Raw genomic sequence first — 25,250 nt, 5'->3', positions numbered from 1 at the left:
GGGATTCATAGAAAAGCAATTCCGCAGATCTCCAGGGGGTTTCCACTGGTATTCACTTGACTGTTAATCAGCACAGGCTTGTGAGGAAACTATCAAAGGCCAGGGGAAAATACACGAAAAGATTAAAAAGAACAATACCTGGAATTCACACTGAGCAGTAAACATCTTTTACCAAAAGTCAGAGAAGAAAACCTCATAATTCATGGATTACTGGGTAGAGTACTAAGAAGAGTCTTGCCCTAGTAGTGGGGACACTTAAACCAAGTCTCAATACTGCTATGGTCCTGCCTAACAAAGCTTAAAAGCTGTACCAGAAAGTAACAAAGTGTTTCCAAGTAACTTAATCACATCCCCAAACAAAACTCAAGAATAGTTAGAGGAATACAGAAATATCCAGTACCCAAAAAAGAGTCACAATGTCCCTCATACAGCATAAGATTTTTTTAAAATTTGCATTTATTCTATGCAGAATTTACTCCCAGGCCATAAGTCTTTGTTTCTTCAGTTTCTTCTGGGATATCTTTTTCTTCTGTGCAACCTCCTCTTCTGGTTTAGGAACAATCTGCTCTTTTTCAGTAAGAATCATCTCGATGTGACAGGGAGAGCTCATGTATGGGTTAATCCAGCCATGAGCCTTGTAAGTTCTACGTCACATCTTAGGGGCTTCATTCACCTGGATGTACTCAATGACCAGAGAATCTACATTTAAACCCTTAAGTTCAGCATTACTCTCTGCATTTTTAAGCATGTACAGTAAAAATTCAGCACTCTTCTTGGGCCGCCGACCCTGTGTCCAGCCCCACTGCTTGGCCTGAGCACACCTATCAACTCCACCACTGTAGTGATGGAATGGCACACACTGCTTCTGCAAAGTGACATCTTTCAGATACTTGGTGGCTTTTCGGATGTGCATACCCTTGCTGGCCTGGGCAGTTTCACGCGTGTTCTTAAAGTGAATACGAAGATTTGAAACTCTCAATTTGCATGATTTAAAAAAATATTTTATTTATTTATTCATGAGAAATGCAGAGAGAGAGGCAGAGACACAGGCAGAAGCAGGCTCCATGCAGGGAGCCCGACGTGGGATCAGGGTCTCCAGGATCACACCCTGGTGGTGCTAAACCGCTGAGCCACCCGGGCTGCCCCTTGATTTGCATGATTTTGTAGGGTTTTCTGGGTCCAACGAGTAGAAAACCATTTTCGGAGGTCACCTCAGGTGGCTCGGGGGAAGAGACACGATTTTTTTTAAAAGATTTTATTTATTTATGAGAGACACACACACAGAGAGGCAAAGACACAGGCAGTGGGAGAAGCAGGCTCCCTACAGGGAGCCCAATGCAGGACTTGATCTCAGGACCTCAGGATCATGTCCTGAGTCAAAGGCAGAAGCTCAACCGCTGAGCCACCCAGGCATCCCAGTGCAAGATTATCGGTATGCAAGGAAATAGGAAAATCCAACCCATAATGAAGAGAAAATGCAATAGAAACAGACCCAGAAATGACACTAATAATGAGAGAATTAGTAGACAAGGACATTAAAAGAGTTACTGTGCCTGTATTTCATATGTTCAAAAAGCTAGAGGAGAGATTGGACATGTTAAGTAGAAATGAGGAACATATATAAAATCTAAATTGAACTTTCAGGACTGAAACATCTGTTTTTTAAAAATAGTTAATTTATTTATTAGAGAGAGAGCACAAGTAGGGAGGAGAGGGAGAAAGCAGACTCCCCAAAAGCAGGGAACTCGACTTGAGGCTTGACCCCAGGACCCTGGGATCATGACCTGAGCCAAAGGCAGACGCTTAACTGACTGAGCCACCCAGACCCCTCACAACATCTAGTTTTAAAAATACATTAGATGGAATTAATGGCAGGTTAGATAGACATTCTGAAAGAAAAGATTAGTGAAAATGAATGATAGAAATTATCCAAAATGAAATACACAGGAGGAAAAAAGACTTTAAAAATGATTGTTGGGATCCCTGGGTGGTGCAGCGGTTTAGCGCCTGCCTTTGGCCCGGGGCGCGATCCTGGAGACCCGGGATCGAATCCCACGTCGGGCTCCTTGTGCATGGAGCCTGCTTCTCCCTCTGCCTGTGTCTCTGCCTCTCTCTGTGTGTGACTATCATAAATAAATAAAAAAAATTTTTTTAAATAAAAATAAATAAAAATAAAAATGATTGTTTAGGGCAGCCCCGGTGGCTCAGCGGTTTAGCGCCGCCTTCAGTCCAGGGCCTGATCCTGGAGACCAGGAATCAAGTCTCACATTGGGCTCCCTGCATGGAGCCTGCTTCTCCCTTTGCCTGTGTCTCTGCCTCCCTCTCTCTCTCTCTCTCTCTCTCTCTCTCTTTCTCTCTCATAAACAAATAACATCTTTTAAAAAATAAAAATAAAAATGATCGTTTATAATAGCCAAAAAGTGAAAATAATCCAAATGTCCACCAACTGATGAATGGATAAATAAAATATGGTATACCCATACAATGGAATATTATTCAGCAATAAGAAGAAATGAAGTACTGATAATGCTACAATATGTATAAACCTTGAAACATTATGCCTATTGAATGCAGCCAGCCATAAAAGACCAGATATTGTGATTCTTTCTTTCTTCTTTCTTTCTTTCTTTCTTTCTTTCTTTCTTTCTTTCTTTCTTTCTTCTTTCTTTCTTTCTTTCTTTCTTTCAAGATTTTATTTATTTGACAGAGAGAAAGAGCATGCACAAGCAGGGGGAGCTGCAGGCTGAGGGAGAAGGAAGAGCAAGTTCCCTGCTGATTAGGGAGCCAGACAAGGTTTCCATCTTGGGACCCTGAGATCATGACTTGAGCTGAAGGCAGTCACTTAACCAACTGAGCCACCCAGGTGCCCCTGTGTGATTCTATTTATGATATATCCAGAAGAGCACATCTATAGAAATAGAAAGTAGATTAGTGGTTGCCTAGAGTTGGAGGGGAATGGGGAGTGGCTGCTAATGAGTAAAGACTTTCTCTTTGAGATGATGGAAATGTTCTAAAATTGTGCTGATGATTGTACAACTCTGTGAATATACTACAAAATCATTGAATCAGACACTTTATTTTATTATTCTTTAAGATTTTATTTATTTATTCATGAGAGACACACAGAGAGGCAGAGACGTAGACAGAGGGAGAAGTAGACTCCCTCATAGGGAGCCAGATGTGGGACTCAATCCTGGATCCAGGATCACACCCTGAGCCCAAGGCAGACCACTGGACTACCCAGGTGTCCCAGATCATACACTTTAAATGTGTGAATTGTATGGGAGGTGAATTATATCTCAATAAAGCTATAAAAAAGAATAACATTTAAAAACTAAAACAAAAAGGGGTGCCTGGCTGGCTCAGTCAGAAGAGCATGCAAATCTTTATCTCAGGGTATGAATTCAAGCCCCATGGTGGGTATAGAGATTACTTACAAACAAACTAAAAACTATTAAAAACAAAACTTGAAAAGATGTTAACATATAATTCTGATGACAAGGAGTTCAAAATAAAAGCTACCCAAATCTGGAAGAAAAAAGAAAAACCTGAAGGAATTCATCACCAGAAGACCTGCAGTATAAGAAATGCTAAAGGAATGGGGCACCTGGGTGGCTCAGTTGGTTAAGTGTCTGTCTTCTGCTCTGGTCATGGTCTCAGGGTCCTAGGATCCAGCCCTGCCTGCATCAGGTTCCCTGCTCAGCAGGGGGTCTGCTTGTCCTTTTCCCTCTGCCCCTCTGCTCAATCTCTCTCTCTGAAGTAAATAAATAAATAAATAAATAAATAAATAAATAAATAAATAAAATCTAAAAAAAGGAAATGTTAAAGGAACTCCTTCAGACAGAAAGAAAATAATACCATATGGAAGCCTAGATTTACACAAAGGAATGATGAGCACCAGAATTGATAATTATGTTAGTAAACATTAAGACTTTTTTCTTATTATTTAAATACCTTTAAAAGGCAACATAGCTTTACAGAAAGAGAGAGAGGCAGAGGAAGAACACCATATTGTGAGAAACACACGTAGAAAGAAAATATATGGCCAACAATAACACAAATGTTGGGAGGGGAGAAATGGAAATACACAGTTTTAAGTTTCTTATACCATACATGAAATAGTACAGTATCATTGGATGGTAAGCTATAATAAGGTAAAGATTAGTTATAAATTAAAGATAAATGCTAAAGCAACTACTAAAATAAGACAAAGAGTTATAACTAATAAATCAGCAAAGGAGATAAGAGAGTATTATTAAAAATACTAAAAAATTCAAAAGAAGAGAGAGAGGAAACAACAAACAAATAGGACAAATAGAAAAGAGACAGTAGATTTAAGCCCAACTATGTAAATAACAGAGCTTCAAAATAAATGAAGCAAAAATTGATTGGATTGCAATGAGAAATAGACAAATCTGTGAATAAAATCAGATTTCAGCACTCCTCTCTCAATAATTGATAGAACAATCAGACAGAAAATCAAGTAGACAGAAAATCAGTAAAGATGTAGAAGAATGGGCCAAAACCATCAATCGATTCGACCTGACTGACATTTATGGAAGATTTCACCCAGCAAATGCAGAATATACATTTCCTTCAGGTGCACATAAAATATTTACAAAGATAGTCCATGTTCTAGACCACAAAGTAAGTTTGAAGACATTTAAAAGGATTCAGGTAATACTATGTTCTTTAACCAAAATTGATTTAAATTGGAAGCCAGTAACAGAAGTAGATTTGGAAAGTCCCCAAATATTTGGAAACTAAATAATACATCTTTAAATAACCTATGGGTCAAAGAGGAAATCCAAAGGCAAATTATCAAGTGAATTATAAAGGGAAATTATAAATGAACTGAATAAATGAAAAAATATATCAGAATTTATGGGATGCAACTAAAGCAATCTTGAGAAACTTATGGTACAAAAATGCCTGTATTAAAGGAAGGTTTAAAATCAACTACTCCAGGGATGTCTAAGTGGCTCAGCAGTTGAACATCTGCCTTTGGCTCAGGGCGTGATCCCGGAGTCCCGGGATCTAGTCCCACATTGGGCTTCCTGCATGGAGCCTGCTTCTCCCTCTGCCTGTGTCTCTGCCCCTCTCTCTGTGTGTCTCTCATGAATAAATAAATAAAATATTTTTAAAAATAAATAAATAAATAAAATCAACTACTCCAACTTCCACCTTAAGGAACTAGAAAAATTAGAGAAAAATAAGCAAAAGAAGCAAAATATTTTTTTAAAGATTTTATTTATTTATTCATGAGAGACGAGGGTGGGGTGGGGCAGAGACACAGGCAGAGGGAGAAGCAGGCTCGATGCAGGGAGCCCTACGTGGGACTCGATCCCGGGTCTCCCGGGTCTCCAGGATCACGCTCTGGGCTGAAGGCAGTGCTAAACCGCTGAGCCACCTGGGCTGCCCCAAAAGAAGCAAAATAATAAAGGTCAGAGTGGAAATCAGTGACAAAGAAGACAGAAAAACACTAAATCAATGAAACCAATATTACTGAGAAAATTAGTAAAACTGATAAACTTCTAGCCAGATTGATCAGAAAAAAAAGAGAGAAGACATAAATGACCAATATCAAGAATGAGAGAGGTGACATCATCACAGTTTACAGATAGTAAAAGGATAACAGGGGATACTTGTACACCAGCATTCTTAGCATTATTCACAACAGCCAAAAGGTGGAAACAACACAAGTGTCCATTGACAGATGCATGGATAAACAAAATAGTGGAATATTATTTCGCCATAAAAAGAAATAAAATGATGATACATGCTATAACATGGACACTATGCAAAGTAAAATAAGCCAGATATAAAAGGATTGTACGTATTGTGTAATTCTACTTTTATGAGATGTCTAGGGTAGGCAAATTCCCAGAGACAGAAAGTAGAGTAGAGGTTACAAGGGGTTGGGGGTTAGCAATTGGGGGAGAATGAAGAGTTATTGCTTAATGGGTACAGAGTTTCTGTTTGGGATGATGAAAAAGTCCTGGAAATACACAGTGGTGATGGTTACACAACACTGAATTTATTTAGTGCTACTGAATTGTACACTTAAAAATAGTTTAAACGGTAAGTTTTGTGTTATGCACATTTTACCATAATTTTAAAAGAAGAATAATAGGGGAATATTTTGAACATCTTTATGACAACAATTCTGGCAACAAGACACAAAATACCAAGACTCACTTAGGAAGAAATAGACAATTTGAATAACCCTGTATCTATTAAAGACATTCAATCTGTAATAAGACATCTTCCCACAAAGGAAATTCCAGGCCCAGAAGGCTTTTTTGGGAAATTGTACCAAATAGTTAAGGAAGAAAAAATATCAATTCTACGCAAACTCTTCCAGATTTAAGAGAAGGGAATACTCCCATCTCATTCTATGAGACTAGCATTACTCTGATACTAAACCAGAGAATGTCATTATAAGAAAACTACAGTTGGGGTGCCTGGTTGAGCATCTGACTCTTGGTTTCAGGTTGGGGTTGTGATATCAGGGTCATGATTCAGGGTCGTGGGATCTAGTGCCACGTTGGGCTCTGAGATTAGTGCAGTGTCTGCTTAATATTCTCTCTCCCTCTCCCTCTGCCCCTCCCCCCTGTGCTATCTGTCTGTCTTTCTGTCAGATAAATAGATCTTTTTTAAAAATAAGAAAATTAGGGCAGCCCTGGTGGCGCAGCGGTTTAGTGCCGCCTGCAGTCCAGGGTGTGATCCTGGAGACCCTGGATTGAGTCCCACCTCAGGCTCTCTGCATGGAGCCTGCTTCTCTCTCTGCCCTCTCTCTCTCTCTCTCTCTCTCTCTCTCTCTCTCCATCTCTATGAATAAATAAAAATTAAAAAATCTTTAAAAAAAAGAAAATTATGGTTGATCCTTGAGCAACATGGGTTTGAACTGCACATGTCCACTTATATGTGGATTTTTAAATAAATACTGTACAGTACTGTGTATGTATTTTCTCTTACAAATTTCCTTTTTTTAAAAGATTTTATTTATTTATTCATGAGGACACACAGAGAAAGGCAGACACATAGGCAGAGGGAGAAGCAGACTGCCCACAGGGAGCCCAATGCGGGACTCGATCCCAGGACCCCGGGATCACGACCTGAGCCAAAGGCAGATGCTCAACCACTGAGCCACCCAGGCATCCCTCCTTTTGAATTTCCTAATAACATTTTCTTTTCTCTAGCTTACTTTGTTGTAAGAATATGGTATATAATACATATACATAATATGTGTTAATTGATGTTCATATTAACAATAAGGTTTCCAGTTAACAGTAGGCTATTAATGGTTAAGGTTTTGGGGAGTCAAAATTTATATGTGGAGTTTCAACTGTGCAGTGGGTCAGTGCCCCCACCCCACTGATCAATAGTCAATTGTAGGGGTGCCTGGCTGGCTCAGTGGGTGGAGAATATGACTCTCGGTCCCCAGGTGATGAGTTCAGGCCCCATGTTGGGCATAGAGCTTACTTAAAAAAAAATAAATAAAAAGGGGTGCCTAGGTGGCTCAGTGGGTTATGCGTCTGCCTTCAACTTGGGTCGGATCATGATCCCAGGGTCTTGGGATTGAGCCCCAGATCTGGCTCCCTGCCTCTCCCTCTGTCCCCCCCCCCCACTTGTGCCCTCTCTCTCTCTCTCTCTCCCTCTCAAAAAAAAATCTTTGAAAAAAAATAAAACTTAAAAGTTTTAAAAAAGAGTCAAGTGTATACACAAGTATCCTTCACAGAGTCGCAAAAGTTTTTAGCAACATTTTAGTAAATCAAATCCAACAATATATACAAAAGATAATACATCAAGACAAAACTGAATTTACTCCAAGAATGCAAGCAAAACCCATGATCATCTCAACAATGCAGAAAGAGCATTTGACAAAAATTCATCATCCATTCCTGATTTTTAAAAAAGCTCTTAGAAAACTAGAAATAAAAGGTAACATATCTTCATCATGATAAAGAGCATTTACAAAAACCTATAGTAATGTCAAACTTTTTTTAAGTTTTAATTTTGATTCTGGTTAGTCAACATGCAGTATAATAGCAGTTTCAGGCATAGAATAGAGTGATTCAACACTTCTATACAACATCTGGTGCTCATCACAAGAAGTGCACTCCTTAATCCTCAGCATCTATTTACTGCCCCCCCCCGGCCCCCCCACCCCCGCTCTGGTAACCAAGTTTGTTCTCTGTAGTTAAGAGTCTGTTTAAAAAAAAAGGGACGGAGAGAAAGAGTCTATTTCTTGGCTTGCTTTTCTCTCTCTCTCTCTTTTTCCCCTTTGTTCATTTGTTTTGTTTCTTAAACTCTACATAGGGGTGAAATCGTATAGTATTTGTCTTTCTTTGACTGACTTATTTTGCCTAGTATTATACTCTCTAGCTCCATCCATATCATTGCAAATGGTAGTAATATCAAACTTAATCAAACTTAATGGTGTAAGGCCGAATGCCCTTCCCCCTAAGATCAGGAAGAAAGCAAGGATGTCCACTCTCATCACTTCAATTCAAGATTGTACTGGAGGGACAGTCCATGGAAAAGGCAAGAAAGAAAGAAAAGTTGTATACAGATTGGAAAGGAAGAAATGAAGCTGTCTTTACTTGGAAGTGACATGTATATATGTATTCATCTATGTAGAAAAATCATGGGATATCAAAAAACCCCACTAGAACTTATAAGTGACTTTAAGATTGCAGGATACAAGATCAATATACACATTTAACTATATTTCTATATACCAGCAACGACCCATAAGGAATTGAAATTTTAAAATAACATTCATTGTACCATCAAAAATATGGAGGTACATGTATAAGACCTATACACTGAGTACAAAGCTTTGCTGAGAGAAATTAAAGATTTAATAAGTGGACAGATACACCAGGTTCATGGATCATAAGACTCAGTCATAGTAAGATGTAAACTCTCTCATGATTGATCTATATATTTAATGCAATCTCACTCAAAATCCTAGCATATTTTGTAGAATTGGCAAGCAGATTCTAAAATTCTTTTTTTTTTTATTTCATTTACTTATTCATGAGAGACACAGGGACAGAGAGGTAGAGACAGGCAGAGAGAGAAGCAGGCTTCGTGCCGGAAGCCTGACTCAGGACTCGATCCCAGGTCTCCAGGATCAGGACCCGGGCCGAAGGCGGCGCTAAACTGCTGAGCCACCCGGGCTGCCCAGATTATAAAATTCATATGGAGGGATGCCTGAGTGGCTCAGTGATTGAGCATCTGCCTGTGGCTCAGGGCATGATCCTGGAGTCCCAGGATCGAGTCCTACATCGGGCTCCCTGCATGGAGCCTGCTTCTTCCTCTGCCTGTGTCTCTGCCTCTGTGTGTGTGTGTGTCTCTTGTGAGTAAATAAATAAAATATTTTAAGAAAATAAAAATAAAATTCATATGGAAATGAAAAGGACCAAAACAATTTAGAGAGGAGCCTGGCTAGCTCAGTTGGAAGAACATGCAACTCTTGATATTGAGGTCATGAGTTCAAGCCCCATGATAGGTGTAGTCAAAAAAAAAAAAAAAAAAACAACTTAGAAAAGCAAGAACAAATTTAGAGGACTTCCTGACTTCAAGACTTATTGTAAAACTATATGAATCGAGACATTGTGGTATTGGTGTCCAGACAACACGTATCAATGAAAGAAAATAGAAACTCCAGAAATAGACCCACACATATATGGCCAATTGACATTTTTAAAAAATTATTTATTTATTTATTTATTTATTTATTTATTTATTTATTTATTTATTTAAGAGAGAGAGGAAGCATGCACATGCTAGCGGGGGGAAGGGCAGAGGAAGAGAGAGAAGAGAAAGGGAAGAATCTCAGGTAGATTCAAAACTGAGTCTAGAGCTCAGCATAGGGCTCTATCCCAGGATCCTGAGCTGAAGTCAAGAGCCAGTTGCTCAACCATCTGAGCCACCGAGGCATCTGGTCAATTGACTTTTACAAAACATACAAAGGCAGTGCAGATTGGATAATATTTTTTTCTTTCTTTCCTTTTTTTTTTTTTTTTTTTTTTTTTTTTTTTAGAGAGAGAGAGTACAAGTGGGGAGAGGGAGGAGCAGGGAAAGAGGGAACCTCAAGCAGGCTGCAAGCCCAGCACAGAGCTCAACCTGGAGTTCAATCTCACGACCCCATGACCCCAATATCATGACCTGAGCTGCAATCAGGAGTTGGATGCTCAACTGACTGAGCCTCCCAGGTGCCCCTGGAATGGATAATATTTTCAACAAATGATGGAACAATTGAACATCCACATGCCTCCCCCCAAACAACTCAGAACAGTAATTGCTGCATGCAGGAAGGGATTGACTGGAAAAGGAGTAGGAGGGAAGTTTCTAGGGGTTATGAAATACTCTATATCTTGATAGGGGTATGGGCTACTTGAATATATTCATCATTTGTCAGGATGGTATAAATTTTGATTTGTGAATTTTACTGTATGGAAATTTTTTAAAAAGATTTATGTATTTATCCATGAGAGACACAGGGAGAAAGATGCAGAGACCCAGGCAGAGGAAGAAGCAGGCTCCTCACAGGGAGCAGGGAGCCCACCGCAGGACTCAATCCCGGACTCTGGGATCCCGCCCTGAGCCAAAGGCAGACACTCAACCACTGAACCACCCAGGCATCCCTACTATATGGAAATTTTACCTTTAAAATGCCCATAGCGGGGGACACCTGGGTGGCTCTGCAGTTGAGCGTCTGCCTTTGGCTCAGGGCATGATCACAGGGTCGTGGGATCAAGTCCCACATGGGGCTCTCCGCAGGGAGCCTGCTTCTCCCTCTGCCTATGTCTCTGCCTCTCTCTCCATGTCTTTCTTTTTATTATTATTTTTTTTATGATAGCCACACATAGAGAGAGAGAGAGAGAGAGGCAGAGACACAGGCAGAGGGAGAAGCAGGCTCCATGCACCGGGAGCCCGACGTGGGATTCGATCCCGGGTCTCCAGGATCGCGCCCTGGGCCAAAGGCAGGCGCCAAACCGCTGCGCCACCCAGGGATCCCTCTCCATGTCTTTCATGAATAAATAAATAAAATCTTAACATAACATAGCATAACATAACACACCTGTAGGTTAAAAAAATAAAAAAATAATTTAAAAAAAGGGACGCCTGGGTGGCTCAGCTGTTGAGCATTTGCCTTTGGCTCAGGGCGTGATCCTAGAGTCCCAGGATTTAGTCCCACCTCGGGCTCCCTGCATGGAGGCTGCCTCTCCCCCTGCCTATGGCTTTGCTTCTCTTTGTGTCTCTCATGAATAAATAAATGGAATTTTAAAAAATGCCTGTAAGGGTACCTGGGTGGCTCAATTAAGCATGGGACTCTTGGTTTTGGTTCAGGTGGTGATCTCAGGGTCGTCATATCGAGCGGGTATTGGGCTCCATCCTGGGCATGGAGGCTGCTTAAGATTCTTTCTCTCCCTCTGCCCCTCTCCCCTTCCCTCTTTATTTTTTTTTTAAGATTTTATATTTATTTATTTATTTATTTATTTATTTATTTATTTATTTATTTGAGAAAGAGGGCGCACTTCTGAGAGGACGAGTGGGGGAGGGCCTTGGGGGGCTCTAGGGGCAGATGGAGAGGGAGAATCCAGATTTTGGCTGAGCAGGGAGCCCGACATGGGGCTCTGTCTTGGGACCCTAAGATCATGACCTGAGCGGAAGGCAGACACTTAACCAACTGATCCACCCAGGCACCCCTCTCTCTTTAAAAATAAATAAATAAATAAACAAACAAATAAATAAATAAGCCTGTAAATAAATATTGATCTCTAATAAATAGATTTGCTTTCCTAGAAGTATGGGTTAACAATTCCCCAAATCCCTTTTGTGTAATCTAGGCTTCAGGAAACAATATGTTAGAAATAATGGGTAGGTTACTTACTAACAGAATTACAAATATAAGAAGGAAGTTATAAATATGGATGGAGGAAGAGAAGAATGTACCCTGAAGTATTGAACTGGAATTAGAGGTAACAAGATGAACTCAAGATTTTAGATAAGATAGAGAAAGAGAACTGTGTGTGTGTGTATTTCCCACCTATGTTCGTGGAGAGGACCTGGAAGTAGATATACTTCTAGCAATAAGCAATGCACTCACTTAGGATACAGATTTGATTTCATTTCCATTTTAAAGTTTTTATTTTTATTTTTTTTATTTTTTAAAAATTTTTTATGATAGTCACACACAGAGAGAGAGAGAGAGAGAGAGAGAGAGAGAGAGAGAGAGAGGCAGAGACACAGGCAGAGGGAGAAGCAGGCTCCATGCAGCGGGAGCCCGATGTGGGATTCGATCCTGGGTTTCCAGGATCGCGCCCTGGGCCAAAGGCAGGCGCTAAACCTCTGCGCCACCCAGGGATCCCTAAAGTTTTTATTTTGAGGGCGCCTGGGTGGCTAGCTAAACATCTGCCTTCAGCTCAGGTTGTGATCTCAGAGTTCTGAGATGGAGTCACACATTGGGTTGCCTGCTCAGTGGGGGGTCTGCTTCTCCCTCTCCCTCTATCCCTCTTCTATGCTTATGCACTCTCTCTCTCTCTCTCAAATAAATAAATAATCTTTAAAAATTTTTATTTTGAAATAATTTCAGATTTACAGAAAAGTTACAAAATAACAATTCTTGTATACCCTTTATTGGGATGCTCCTATGTTAACATTTTGTCACTTTCCTTTATCATTTTCTTTCTGTGTATGTGTGTATATTTGTGTCAGGGGTCCCCAAAACCATCCCCCAGTTTAGTGATTCAGTAGGAGGACTTATAGTAAGATTCAGCATACAGTTGTACTCTTAGCTAAGGTTTATTACAGTGAAAGGATAGACACATGACAGATCAACCAGAAAAAAGGACACAGGTAGAATCTGGAGAAATTCATGCACAGACTTCCTTAGTCTGTCCACTTCCCTTGAGCAAAGGGAAAAGCAATATGGGCTGAAGTCCAAAGGAAACCAGGCACAAGCTTCTTTTTTTAAGATTTTATTTATTTATCAATGAGAGACACATAGAGAGAGGCAGACATAGGCAGGAGGAGGAGCAGGCTACTCACAGGGAGCCCGATGTGGGACTCAATCCTAGGACCCCAGGATCACGACCTGAGCTGAAGGCATATATTCAACCACTAAGTTTCCAGGTGCCCCCAGGTACAAGCTTCTAAGAGTCCTCTCCCAGTGCAGTCACACAGGATGCATTTAATTTCTCCAGCACTGAGTTGTGACAGTACATGTGATGTGTTGTCTCCCAGGGAAGCTCATTAGAGACTCGGTGCCTAAGGTCTTCACTGGGGGTTAGTTACTAGTCACCCTCTACTTAGCACGTACCCAAATTCCAGACTCTCTGAAGGAATGCAGGTGCTCAGCATAAATCACACTGTACAAATGGTTTGGCACAGTGAACCATTCTTATCATTTAGAAAAAGCTTTATATAATTGTATGGAACTGTGTATCAGCCACGTTTCCAGATGCCAGTCAAGGGCTAACTTTTCTTTTCTTTTTTTTTTTTTTAAGGGCTAACTTTTCAATCAAGTCTTTGTAAGGATAGCCAGTCTCAGGCCTGCTCTGTTAATTCTTTCCTGTTCAAAGATATATAGGAGCAAGATATTCCCCTATATAACCACAGTATCATTATCGAAATAAAGTAACACTGATATAATCCTATTATCTATTTTACAGACATTATTCAAAGTTTGCCAACTGTCCTACTGACATTCTTTATAGTACAATAAAAATATATAGTAAATATAGTAAAAATATAGTAGAATCCTGTATCTTTTTTTCTGGTACAGAATTTAATCTGGAATCACATATTACATTCAGTTGTCATGTTCCTGTAATCTCCTTAAATCTGGATCACTTCCCCAGCTTTTCTTTGTTGTTTTTTTTAATGACCTTGATGTTCTTGAAGAGTACAAACTGTTATTTTATAGCATGTCCCTCACGTGGGGTTTGCTTGATATTTTCTTGTGATTAGAATCAGGTTTGAATTTTTGGCAGAAACATCCACAGAAGTGAAGGATCTTTCTCAGTGCGTCACACAAAGAGGCACAAAATACCAGTTTGTTCCCATATTGATGATGTTAATGTTGTGCACTTGACAAAAGTGGCATCTACCGGGTTTCTCTCCCATAAAGTTACCCTTTTCCTCAGTAGAATTCAGATGTAATTTGTGGGGAGATTCTTAACTATGTAAATATAGTGTTCCTCATCATACTTTCACCCACTAGTTTTAGCACCCACTAATGATTCTTGCCTGAAATAATTATTACAGTGGTGTTTGCCATATAGTGATTTCTTTTTAATTCGGTCATTTCTTCTACATTTAGTAGTTGGGAATCCACTGTTAGGGAGTTTTTCCTTGTCTTCCATTCATCTATTTAGATCAGTTGGAACTCATGGATTCTTTTTTTTTTTTTTTTTTTTTACTTTTTTTTGGTAAGATTTTTTATTTATTTAATCAGGAGAGATACACACAGAGAGAGGCAGAGACATAGGCAAGGGAAGAAGCAGGCTCCTCGCAGGGAGCCTGATGCAGGACTTGATCAGGATTCCAGGATCACACCCTGAGCTGAAGGCAGAGACACTCAGCCGCTGAGCCACCCAGGCATCCCCTTCATGGATTCTTTTTAAATTCAATTTCATTCAATGGATGGTAAAACAAGATGCTCCAGATTCATCTTGTACTTTCCTTGCCCCAGCCCTGCAATCAACCATTTCAACAAGGAGCTCTGCTTCCTGTTAGTGGAAAATGGTAATCAGACGAGAGAAATCAATTAGAGGTATACTAACTGGAAAGGAGGAAATAAAGATATCTTTATTTTCAGATGATATGATTTTGTACCTGGCAAACTCTAGAAAACCAGCGATAAAATTACAACAATAAAAGTATTCAGCAAAGTGGAGGGATATAAAATTAACATAAAGAAGTCACTGGCCAGGGCGCCTGGGTGGCTCATTCAGTTAAGGTTCAGCATCTGCCTTGGGCTCAGGTCTTGATTTCAGGGTCCTGGGATCAAGCGCCATTCAGGTTCCCTGCTCAGTGGGGAGTCTGCTCTCCCTCTCACTATCCCTCTGTGATCCCTCCTCCCACTCTCTCAAATAAATAAATAAATAAATAAATAAATAAATAAACTTAAAAAAATAAGTCAATGGCGGGCTCAGTTAGTGGATGCCTGGGGTGCGACTCTTTTATTTTATTTTATTTTATTTTATTTTATTTTATTTTATTTTATTTTTTTTCACATATTATTTTATTATAGGAGTTTTTTAAAATAAATTAATTTTTTATTGGTGTTCAATTTACCAACATACAGAATAACACCCAGTGCTCATCCCGTCAAGTGCCCCCCTCAGTGCCCGTCACCCATTCACCCCCACCCCCCCGCCCTCCTCTCCTTCCACCACCCCTAGTTCGTTTCCCATAGTTAGGAGTCTTTATGTTGTCTCCCTTTCTGATATTTCCCACACATTTCTTCTCCCTTCCCTTATATTCCCTTTCACTATTATTTATATTCCCCAAATGAATGAGAACATACACTGTCCTTCTCTGATTGACTTACTTCACTCAGCATAATACCCTCCAGTTCCATCCACGTTGAAGCAAATGGTGGGTATTTCTGGGGTGCGACTCTTGATCTCCGGGCTGTGACTTCAAGGCCCATGTTGGGTGTAGAGATTACTTAAAAATGAAATTTTTAGGGATGTCTGGCTAGTTCAGTCAGAAGAGTATGTGATTCTTGAACTCAGAGTTGTAAGTTCGAGCCCCACATTGGGTGTAGAGATTACTAAAAATAAACAAAGTTTAAAAAACAAATAAAATCTTAAAATTTTTTAATTTATTTATTTGACAGAGAGAGAGAGCGCGCACAATCAGGGGGAATGGGAGAGGGAGAAGCAGGCTCTCCACTGAGCAGGGAACCTGCTGTGGGGCTCTATCTCAGGACGCCAGGATCATGACCTGAGCCAAAGGCAGACGCTTAACCCACTGAACCACCCAGGCACCCCTAAAATAAAATCTTTAAAAAAAAGGCGTAAAAAAAAAAAGACGTCAATGACTTTCATATATACAAATAATACCCAGTTAGAGGATGTAATGATAGAGAAAAATCCCACTTACAATACCAACAATGAAGATAATATATCTTAAAAAGGAAACTAATGAGAAATGTGGGGGGAAAATCTATGTGTAGAAAACTTTAAAATGTGTTTGTCGGGTGCTTGGGTTTCTCAGTCAATTAAGCGTCTGCCTTCCGCTCAGATCATGATCCAGGGTCCTGGGAAAGAGTACCTTATTGGACTCCTTGCTCAGCGGGGACTCTGCTTCTCCCTCTCCCCCTCCCCCCTACTTGTGATTTCTCTTTCTCTCATGCTCACTCTCTCTTTCAAATAAATAAATAAAAATCTTTTTAAAAATGTGTTTATCAAAACCTATAGATATTTATAGCACAAAAAATGAATCTTAATATATGAAAAATTTAAAAAATCAACCAGCAGATCAGGTAATCTCAGGATGGAATGCAGACTGTGATAACATAATCTAACTGTATTACAAATAAATGACATGGCCTCACTGAAGGGGGCGGGAAAAGACATGCTGACCTAAGTAACCTTGGAAAATGGTATTTTGACTGGAAACTCCCATGTTAAGGATAAAAGGAACCACAGGAAAGCATTTAACTCAGTTTGGGTAACGTTATTTCCCACAGAGATACAAGTTAACAATTCTGATGTTGCTATACCTGTTTACTGCAATTTAGTAATTAAGTAAATGGGTGGTGGATGGTTGAAGCCAGGTTTCTCCTGGTTGGAGTGGGAGGACATAGATAGGCAAGAAGAAATAAAATGAGCCATGTGGCACTGGAATATCAGTGTGAATTCATGTTTGTCTTAAAATATATACAGATACATAGATATGGAAATCATTATAGATATATGTGTATACATGGGTTAGTATACATATCTCTATTTCCAAGATCCTATGATTGTAAAAAGTTCAAAAGACAACTGACAATCTGGGAGAAAATGCATGCAACATCTAGCACAGTAAAATGTTTGTGTCCTCAATATACAAAGAACTCTTCAAAATTGAGGGGGAGGGATCCCTGGGTGGCGCAGCGGTTTGGCGCCTGCCTTTGGCCCAGGGCGCGATCCTGGAGACCCGGGATCGAATCCCACGTCGGGCTCCCAGTGCATGGAGCCTGCTTCTCTCTCTGCCTATGTCTCTGCCTCTCTCTCTCTCTCTCTGTGTGTGTGTGTGTGTGTGTGTGTGTGACTATCATAAATAAATAAAAATTTATAAAAAAGAAAATTGAGGGGGAAAGGTAAAAAAAAAAAAGCCTGTAGAAAAATGGGCAGAAGGGATCCCTGGGTGGCTCAGAGGTTTGGCGCCTGCCTTTGGCCCAGGGCCTGATCCTGGAGACCTGGGATCGAGTCCCATGTCGGGCTCCCTGCGTGGAGCCTGCTTCTCCCTCTGCCTGTGTCTCTGCCTCTCTCTCTCTCTCTGTTTCTCATGAATAAATAAATAAAATATTTTTTAAAAAATGGGCAGAAGATGTGAACAGAGAATTCACTCATTTAAAAAGGATACTAACATGACCCTTAAATATGTGAAAAGTGTAAACTCACTCATAATTAGAGAAACACAAATTAAAACTACACTGAGAGAATGGATATCCATGCTATGGAATTGTATTGTGAAATATTCATACTATGGAATTGTATTCATCAATAAAAAGGGAAAAAGTACTGAAATGTGACAAGTTGGATGAATCTCAAAATCATTATGCTGAGTGAAGGAGCCAGATACAAAAGAGTACATACTGTCTCATTCCATTTTTCTGAAACTCTAAAAAAGACAAATATAATCTACAGTGACAGAAAGAAAATTAGTGGTTGCCTGAGGTGGGGTGTGTGTGGGAAGGGATGCAAAGGAATCTCCTGGAGGGTGATGAAAATGTTCTATATATCATAGATAGTGATAGTGGCTACAGAGTTGTATACATTTGTCAAAACTCACTGAACTGTACCCTTAAGTGTAATATATATATATATATAAAAGACAGCAGGCTCAGAATGGAGTTGCTTATGCTAAGCCCCACATCACCAAATCAAGACTTAATGACAGTTTTGGTTCTCCCAGATATGGAATCTTACACCAGTCAATCAGGAATCACCTGATCAGCACTAGTTTGGTAGTCTTTCTGACAAATTCCTGCCCTCCCCTAAAGGAAAGTAACCTTGCAATAACCAACCCAATGTTTTCTGATTAGAAAATTTCCTTATTTCTGCTCCCTCTTGGCCATAAATGTCTTTCATTTTGTACAGACTCTTGGGGCTCTTTTACATCTGCTAGATTAGATGCTGCATTATTCAAATAGATTTGTGCTCAAATAAACTCTTAAACTTTTTAATATGCCTCAGTTTATCTTTTAACTATATATATATAAGTGGGGGGAAGGGAGAGGGAGAGCATCTCAATAAGGTTCATGAAATTATAAAAGGAAGAAAAGGAGCGCTGGCTGAAAATACTTTTCCACAGCAGGCAAATTATTTACCCCTATGAAAATGAGGGCAAAACTAAAACAAAACAAACAAAAAAACCCCTTCAATGAGATACCGTTTCTTACCTCTCAGATCAGAGAAAAATTTTAAATATGACAACACAGTCTGTTGGAAAGGCTGTGGGGAAACAGGCTGTCAAGCGCATTGCTTTTGGAAATAAAATGGAACAGCCCTTTGGGGAGGAAATTTGGACATACCTAACAAAACAATATATGAACTTAAAAAAAATTATTTATTTATTTATTTATTTATTTATTTATTTATTTATTTATTCATGACAGAGAGAAAGAGAGGCAGAGACACAGGCAGAGGGAGAAGCAGTCTCCATGCAGGGAGCCCAATGTGGGACTCGATCCCGGGACTCCAGGATCATGCCCTGGGCAGAAGGCAGGTGCTCAACCGCTAAGCCGCCCAGGCGTTCCCATATGAACTTTTTAAAAAGATTTTTTAAACATTTATTTGAGAGAAAGAGCATGAGCAGGGGTAGGGACAGAGGGAGAAGCATACTTCCTGCTGAGCAAGGAGCCAGACATGGAGCCAGACATGGGGCCAGACATGGGGCTTCAATCCCAGCATCCCCGGATCATCACCTGAGCCAAAGGCAGATGCTTAACCAACTGAGCTACCCAGGCACCGCTACATATGTACTTTGTGACGCAACAATCCTAGTCCTATATATTTACCCTAAAGATACACCTCAGAACATACAAAATTACATACATGTATAAAGGCATTCTTTTGGGCATTGTTTATAATTGGAAAACATTGGAAATAACCTAAATGGGCAAACATAGGAGAGTGGTTAAATTATGATATGTCTACAAAGTGGGGTATTGTGTAGCTGTGAGAGGGAAAGGAGGTCATATCAAATGAGAAATGCAAAGCACACTACCCTTCATGTAGGATAAATAAGATAATATACATATACATATATCTCCTCATTTGAGCAAAAAGAAACACAGAAAGGATAAACCAGAAAGTAAGTAGACTGGTTACCTCAACAACGGTGGGAGGGGCAAAATGAAATTCTAACAGAAACAAAGGAATCTGACTGTATTTCAAATGAATCACACAGCCTAATTGAAGGAGGCAAGGAGGAGAACTAACCTAAGTAGTTCTTGAACACAGTATTTTGACTACCATCAGATTAAAGACAAAAGGAACTGTATCAAATATTGAAGCTTGTTAAACCCAGTATTTTGACTATAGACTGCCATGAGCCTAAAGACAAGAGAGTGTAAGACAATGACCTCTAATTGGTAGGTTTGTTTTTTGCAGTCTTATGGTTTAGAAGTTCTAGTTACTTAATGGTTATATGATTATACAAATAAGTAAGTTTATTGTGGATAATGAGAGCCAGGTTTCTTTCCACTGGAGAAGGGATTTACAAATATGGAATGTGAGAAAAACTAGAATGAACCTTGTGTTGGTGGGTTGAAATGTAAGGTATTAGTAATGAATTTATGTTTTCAAAACATATATAGAAAAATATATAAACATATATGTATAACTAGATGGATTAGAATACATACATTTATTTCCTAGCTCTGTACACTGAGAGAGCCTAGAAACAATTACGTCCTAGTAGCAATGAACACTTCTCAACTGGGGCTGAAAAAGAATAAAGTGAGTCTGTAGACTCAATCATCATCATCAAAAAAAAAAAAAAAATGAAATCTGGGACACCTGGTGGCTCAGTGGTTGAGTGTCTACCTTTGGCTTAGGTCACGATCCTAGAGTCCTGGGATTGAGTCTTGCATCAGGTTCCCCTCAGGGAACCTGCTTCTCCCTCTGCCTATGTCTCTGCCTCTCTGTGTCTCTCATGAATAAGTAAAATATTTTAAAAAATGACATCTTATCATTTGCAACGATGTGGATGGAACTAGAGGGTATTATGCTAAACAAAATAAGTCAATCAGAGAAAGACAATTATATTATTTCACTTACGTGGAATGTAAGAAACAAAACAGGATCATAGAGAAAGGGAGGGAAAAATAAAATAAGACAAAATCAGAGAGGGTGACAAACTATAAGAGACTTAACTCGGGATGCCTGGGTGGTTCAGTGGTTGAGCATCTACCTTTGGCTCAGGTCCTGATCCTGGGGTCTTGGGGTTGAGTCCTGCCTCAGGTTCCCCGGAGGGAGCCTGCTTCTTCCCCTGCCTAGGTCTCTGCTTTTCTATCTGTGGCTCTCATGAACAAATAAATAAAATCTTTAAAAAAAGAGACTCTTAACTCTAGGGAACAAACAGGGGTGCTGGAGGAGATGGTAGTGGGGGGATGGGATAACTGGGTAATGGGAATCAAGGAGGGTACTTGATGTAATAAGCACTGGGTGTGATATGCAACTGATGAACCACTAAACTCTACCTCTGAAACTAATCATACACTATACATTAATTAATTGAATTTAGGTTTTAAAAAAGAATATGGTGAGTCAAGCATCTTCTAGTGCCAACAAGAAACTGAAAAAAAAAAAAAACACAAAAAAATCCCAAAACCCAAACTGATGGGGGCATGTCACAGGACTCAGAAGTCAATTTGAAGGAGCTCCCACTGGCCAAATCTGGGACAGTTTGGGCATCAAAGGAAAAAATGATAGTGATTATAATTTATTTAATAAAATAATTCTGTACAGATATACATACATAAATGAGGGAGAAAAGAAAGCTCTTCCCTACAGTAGAATTGCAATTAATAAGTACCAAAGGAATGTTGGCATTAAAAAATTGTCAATGAGGGCAGCCCCAGTGGCGCAGCGGTTTAGCGCCGCCTGCAGCCCGGGGTGTGATCCTGGAGACCCGGAATCGAGTCCCATCATCGGGCTTCCTGCCTGGAGCCTGCTTCTCCCTCTGCCTGTGTCTCTGCCTCTCTTTCGCTATGAATAAATAAATAAATCTTTTAAAAAGATAAAAAATTGGGATCCCTGGGTGGCGCAGCGGTTTGGCGCCTGCCTTTGGCCCAGGGCACGATCCTGGAGACCCGGGATCGAATCCCACGTCGGGCTCCCGGTGCATGGAGCCTGCTTCTCCCTCTGCCTATGTCTCTGACTCTCTCTCTCTCTCTCTGTGACTATCATAAATAATAAATTTTAAAAAATTAAAAAAAAAGATAAAAAATTGTCAATAAATACTGGAGCCAATGGTTCAGAAATTTTATTATTTTTAAAGAAGATTTTATTTATTTATTTATTTATTTATTTATTTATTTATTTATTCATGAAAGACACAGAGAGAGAGGCAGAAACACAGGCAGGGGGAGAAGCAGGCTCCACCTAGGGAGCCTGATGTGGGACTCGATCTCGGGACTCCAGGATCAGGCCCTGGGCCGAAGGTGGAGCTAAACCGCTGAGCCACCGGGGCTGTCCTGGTTCAGAAATTTTAAATAGAAAGAATGATAAAGGGATCCCTGGGTGGCGCAGCGGTTTGGCGCCTGCCTTTGGCCCAGGGCGCGATCCTGGAGACCCGGAATCGAATCCCACGTCAGGCTCCCGGTGCATGGGGCCTGCTTCTCCCTCTGCCTGTGTCTCTGCCTCTCTCTCTCTCACTGTGTGCCTATCATAAATAAATAAAAAATTTAAAAAAAATTTAAAAAGAAAGAATGATAAAGGTGGTAAAATGTAAACAATTGATAAATCTGGGCCAAGGGCATAAGAAATTTCCTTGTACCATTCTAGTTTTCCTGTACATTTAAAATGAGATAATAATTAAGTTACTGACCCCCCCCAAATAAAGAAAATAGGGAGAATGCTAGTAGTGGTATGACTTTAAACATGCTCTCTAATGTTTTTCTTTCCCAGATACAAACTACTGCTTGGGTGGCGGAGTTTGCATAGCGGGCCAGAAAACACAAGAGAGGCTTATAATGCATTTTACTACTTATTTGGATGTTGGGAGAGTTTAACCATCCTGTTTTTGTTTTATTTTGTTTTTTAAACTAGGCTTTTTCGGTTCATTCATTTGCCCTTCTTTCCTTTCGGGAATTTTAAATTTATTTGTAGCCAGATCCTTTACCTAATATGATGTACGACATCATGTTATAATCAGCGTCAAATCTCAAAAAAAAAAAAAAGCCGAGGGCTTCACTAGAGGCAGGATTTCACTCTGGGGTCACTCGAAAGGGGGCGGGAACAAGCCCAGCGCAAAGCTTCCGCTTTCATTTCTGGGGTTATAAGTCAACCGTTCTCATTAAAGGAGTACGGCGGAAGGGGGACTTTCTGTCGGCAAACACTTCCCTAGCGACGAGTCCACCCATGACACCGGGAGGCCACAGTATCGCATCACAATGGGTGGTCTATGAGAGCTCAAAAGCCAGGTCAGATGACCTAGTTTGCGGTAAAACATTAAATTTCAATTCACCTGACCTGTCAGTTTCACTCTCTTCTCTCCGGCTCCAAAGTACTGAACTTCTGGAGTAGACTCCTTCCCCTCCATTCCTGGCCAGTGGTTTGATCCGCCCCGAATCCTGACAGGAGGGACGAACTGCGTCTGCGCAGAAGGCTGTCGGGGGGGGGTGGGGGAGGAACATGGCGCAAGCTCTGTCTGAGGAGGAGTTTCAGCGGATGCAGGTGCCGCTCGCCGGGGAAAAGACCACCGCGCTAGGCGATGGGGGGCGGGGTAGAGAGAGGTCGTGCCACCGGCTCTGAGAAGGGGTTGGTTGGGGTGGACCTTGAGTCTAAGGGGTTGGTCTGGAGAAGGGAAACTGAGGCTCTAAGGGGTGAAACTGTTGTATTCCAAGATATTATTGGGCTCTGAGGGGTTGCCGTCTGTGAGCTTTGTGGGCGGAGGAGAGAGTCCTAGAGTGAGCGATACCTTACTCAGACCTGGAGGGGACGACACCTCTGGGCCCGTGTGGGGACACCATGGGCAGGGGATGATAACATTGGGTTTTGAGGGAAGGAGATCTTGAGAGGGCGAAACCATTTTGTCTGGAGAGGAAGGAAGCAGACGTTGGGCCATTTGCGTCATGGTGGGGGGAGCCCTTGAGAGGGCAGTACCATTGCCCTGTGGAAGGTGGAAATGTTTGTGGGAGATACCACTATGCCAGGGACTTAGGAAAGACCCTACATGCTGTTATTGTTTATGGGAGGTGGATATCTTGTGTGAGTGCTGGTAGTGGATCCTAAGAGGGGGCAGTACCTTTGAATGATCAGGGGTGGTCCCATTAGGCCTGGGTTGAAGAGGACCCTGAATGGGTAATACCATTAATTCCTGTGTTGGAGAGAGGACCAGAAGAGGTTAGAGTGACACCTTGGACCACACGGAGGGGAAACCACTGGGCTTTGGGGAGATACCCCAATTGGGTACCGTGACCACTTGATTCTTTTGGGGACGACTCTGGAATGGGATGAAAGGCCAGAGTAGGCCCTTGTTGAGAGAGTTCTTACTGGGGAAGACCATTGGATTTTGTGTGTGTGTACAACCTGTAACTTGTGCCGAGAGATCTAAGTGAGTAAGAATAATCCAGCTGGCCCACCCAAGGCTTTGTGGAGGAGAGACCCTGAAGGATGTAGGACCATCCCATTTGGATCATGACTGGGGGGGTCTTGAGGGATGTGGGGGGCCTTTGAGTGAGGAAAATTTATTTAATTGGGCCATTAGTGAGGGAAAAAACCGGTTGGCTATGACAGATATGGCTTCTATGTGGGTGCCAAGCGTGTACAAATTGGCTCAAGACAGGGAAAGACAGATTATTGGGTACAGTAGAGTAGTAACAGGGCCAAGGGGCTCTGTAGGGGCCAAGCCCTTTGACCTTAAGCAGACCACCAGGGAGGTGAAGGCTGGTCCCATGGAAGGAGGGAAAGATCCTGGTGGGGTAAGGAATAGTAGGTTTGGGAAGAACAGGGCTGTTAGGAAGGGGTAAGCTGTTTGGAGTGGCCCATACTTCAATTTTCCCTTAATTCTTAAAAGGGATCTGGATGTGTTTTGAGAGCTTTGTGGGTGAGGACCCCAGGCAGTCCCCAGCTTAGTGTAAGTTAGACAGGAGAATACCAGGCCCTGTTCCCCTGAAAAGAGGGAGGAATGCAGGCCCCTATGCCCCTATACTCAGAGGCCTCCACGTCTGGCCAAGAGGATCAACAACACTCTTCCATGACAGAGAGGTAGTTAGAACAATGTTTAGTGTCTGATGAGGTCAGCCAGGATGAGGAGGGAGAACTTTATCATTTAGGCATGGGGAACCACAGAACATGTGGGAACAAGAACCTGACTGGATCAGTACTGTTGTGGCCTGAGTGCAGAGTGAATTGGAAGGGGAGAGATGGAAGAATGAGGCTAGCTGTGGTTATAAGTTGAGCCAGAGAAGGGGGAACAGGGGCTGAGGGGCTGGAGGCTCACTTAGGATACAGCATGCTTGGTCTTAAGGAGCAGCTAAAGAGGCATGTGGAGGGTGGTAGGGTCCATGGGGCTCAGGGGATTGGCTTCCTCTTGGTGAAAATAGGGGCACATTCCTGACCAAGTTGTTTCCTTTCCCTTCTTCCCCCAAGGCTCAGCTCCTGGAGCTCCGAACAAATAACTATCAGCTTTCAGATGAACTACGCAAGAATGGCGTTGGTGAGCCCAGAGGGTCTCATTAGATGGGGGTGGCTTTGGAGGACAGAAGCCAAGGGAAAAACACCTCAGAGGCCTGGCAGGAAGACCTTTCAGCTTCCTGCCCCTGACTGAGGCTGAGACTCCCTGCT

At 41.2% G+C, this 25,250-nt stretch overlaps 1 protein-coding gene, 1 long non-coding RNA gene and 1 pseudogene across 4 annotated transcripts in view; 1 reads left to right on the top strand and 2 right to left on the bottom strand.

Moving 5' to 3' along the window:
• Positions 1-444: 444 nt before the first annotated feature.
• LOC112673278 (60S ribosomal protein L17-like) lies at positions 445-982 on the bottom strand (annotated as a pseudogene).
• An 11,997-nt stretch (positions 983-12,979) lies between these two features.
• LOC125754705 (uncharacterized) lies at positions 12,980-23,069 on the bottom strand. The gene is made up of 3 exons (XR_007409490.1): positions 22,935-23,069; positions 15,572-15,796; positions 12,980-14,747 (listed from the first exon to the last, which is right to left on the bottom strand). It is a non-coding gene; the product is annotated as an uncharacterized LOC125754705 (long non-coding RNA).
• The window catches only part of GRIPAP1 (GRIP1 associated protein 1), a 23,676-nt gene continuing 21,415 nt past the window's right edge, over positions 22,990-25,250 (top strand). For all 3 annotated transcript variants that reach the window (XM_049107765.1, XM_049107766.1, XM_025468701.3), the window contains exons 1-2: positions 22,990-23,138; positions 25,056-25,122. In XM_049107765.1, coding sequence (XP_048963722.1) covers positions 23,097-23,138; positions 25,056-25,122 — 109 coding nt within the window. In that variant the 5' untranslated portion in view covers positions 22,990-23,096. The remainder of the gene's footprint in view (positions 23,139-25,055; positions 25,123-25,250) is intronic.

This window comes from Canis lupus, chromosome X (assembly GCF_003254725.2).
Source record: "Canis lupus dingo isolate Sandy chromosome X, ASM325472v2, whole genome shotgun sequence".
Taxonomy (NCBI): domain Eukaryota; kingdom Metazoa; phylum Chordata; class Mammalia; order Carnivora; family Canidae; genus Canis; species Canis lupus.
The sequence above is the reverse complement of the archived record's forward strand: the minus strand, read 5'-3'. Positions and strand labels throughout refer to the sequence as shown.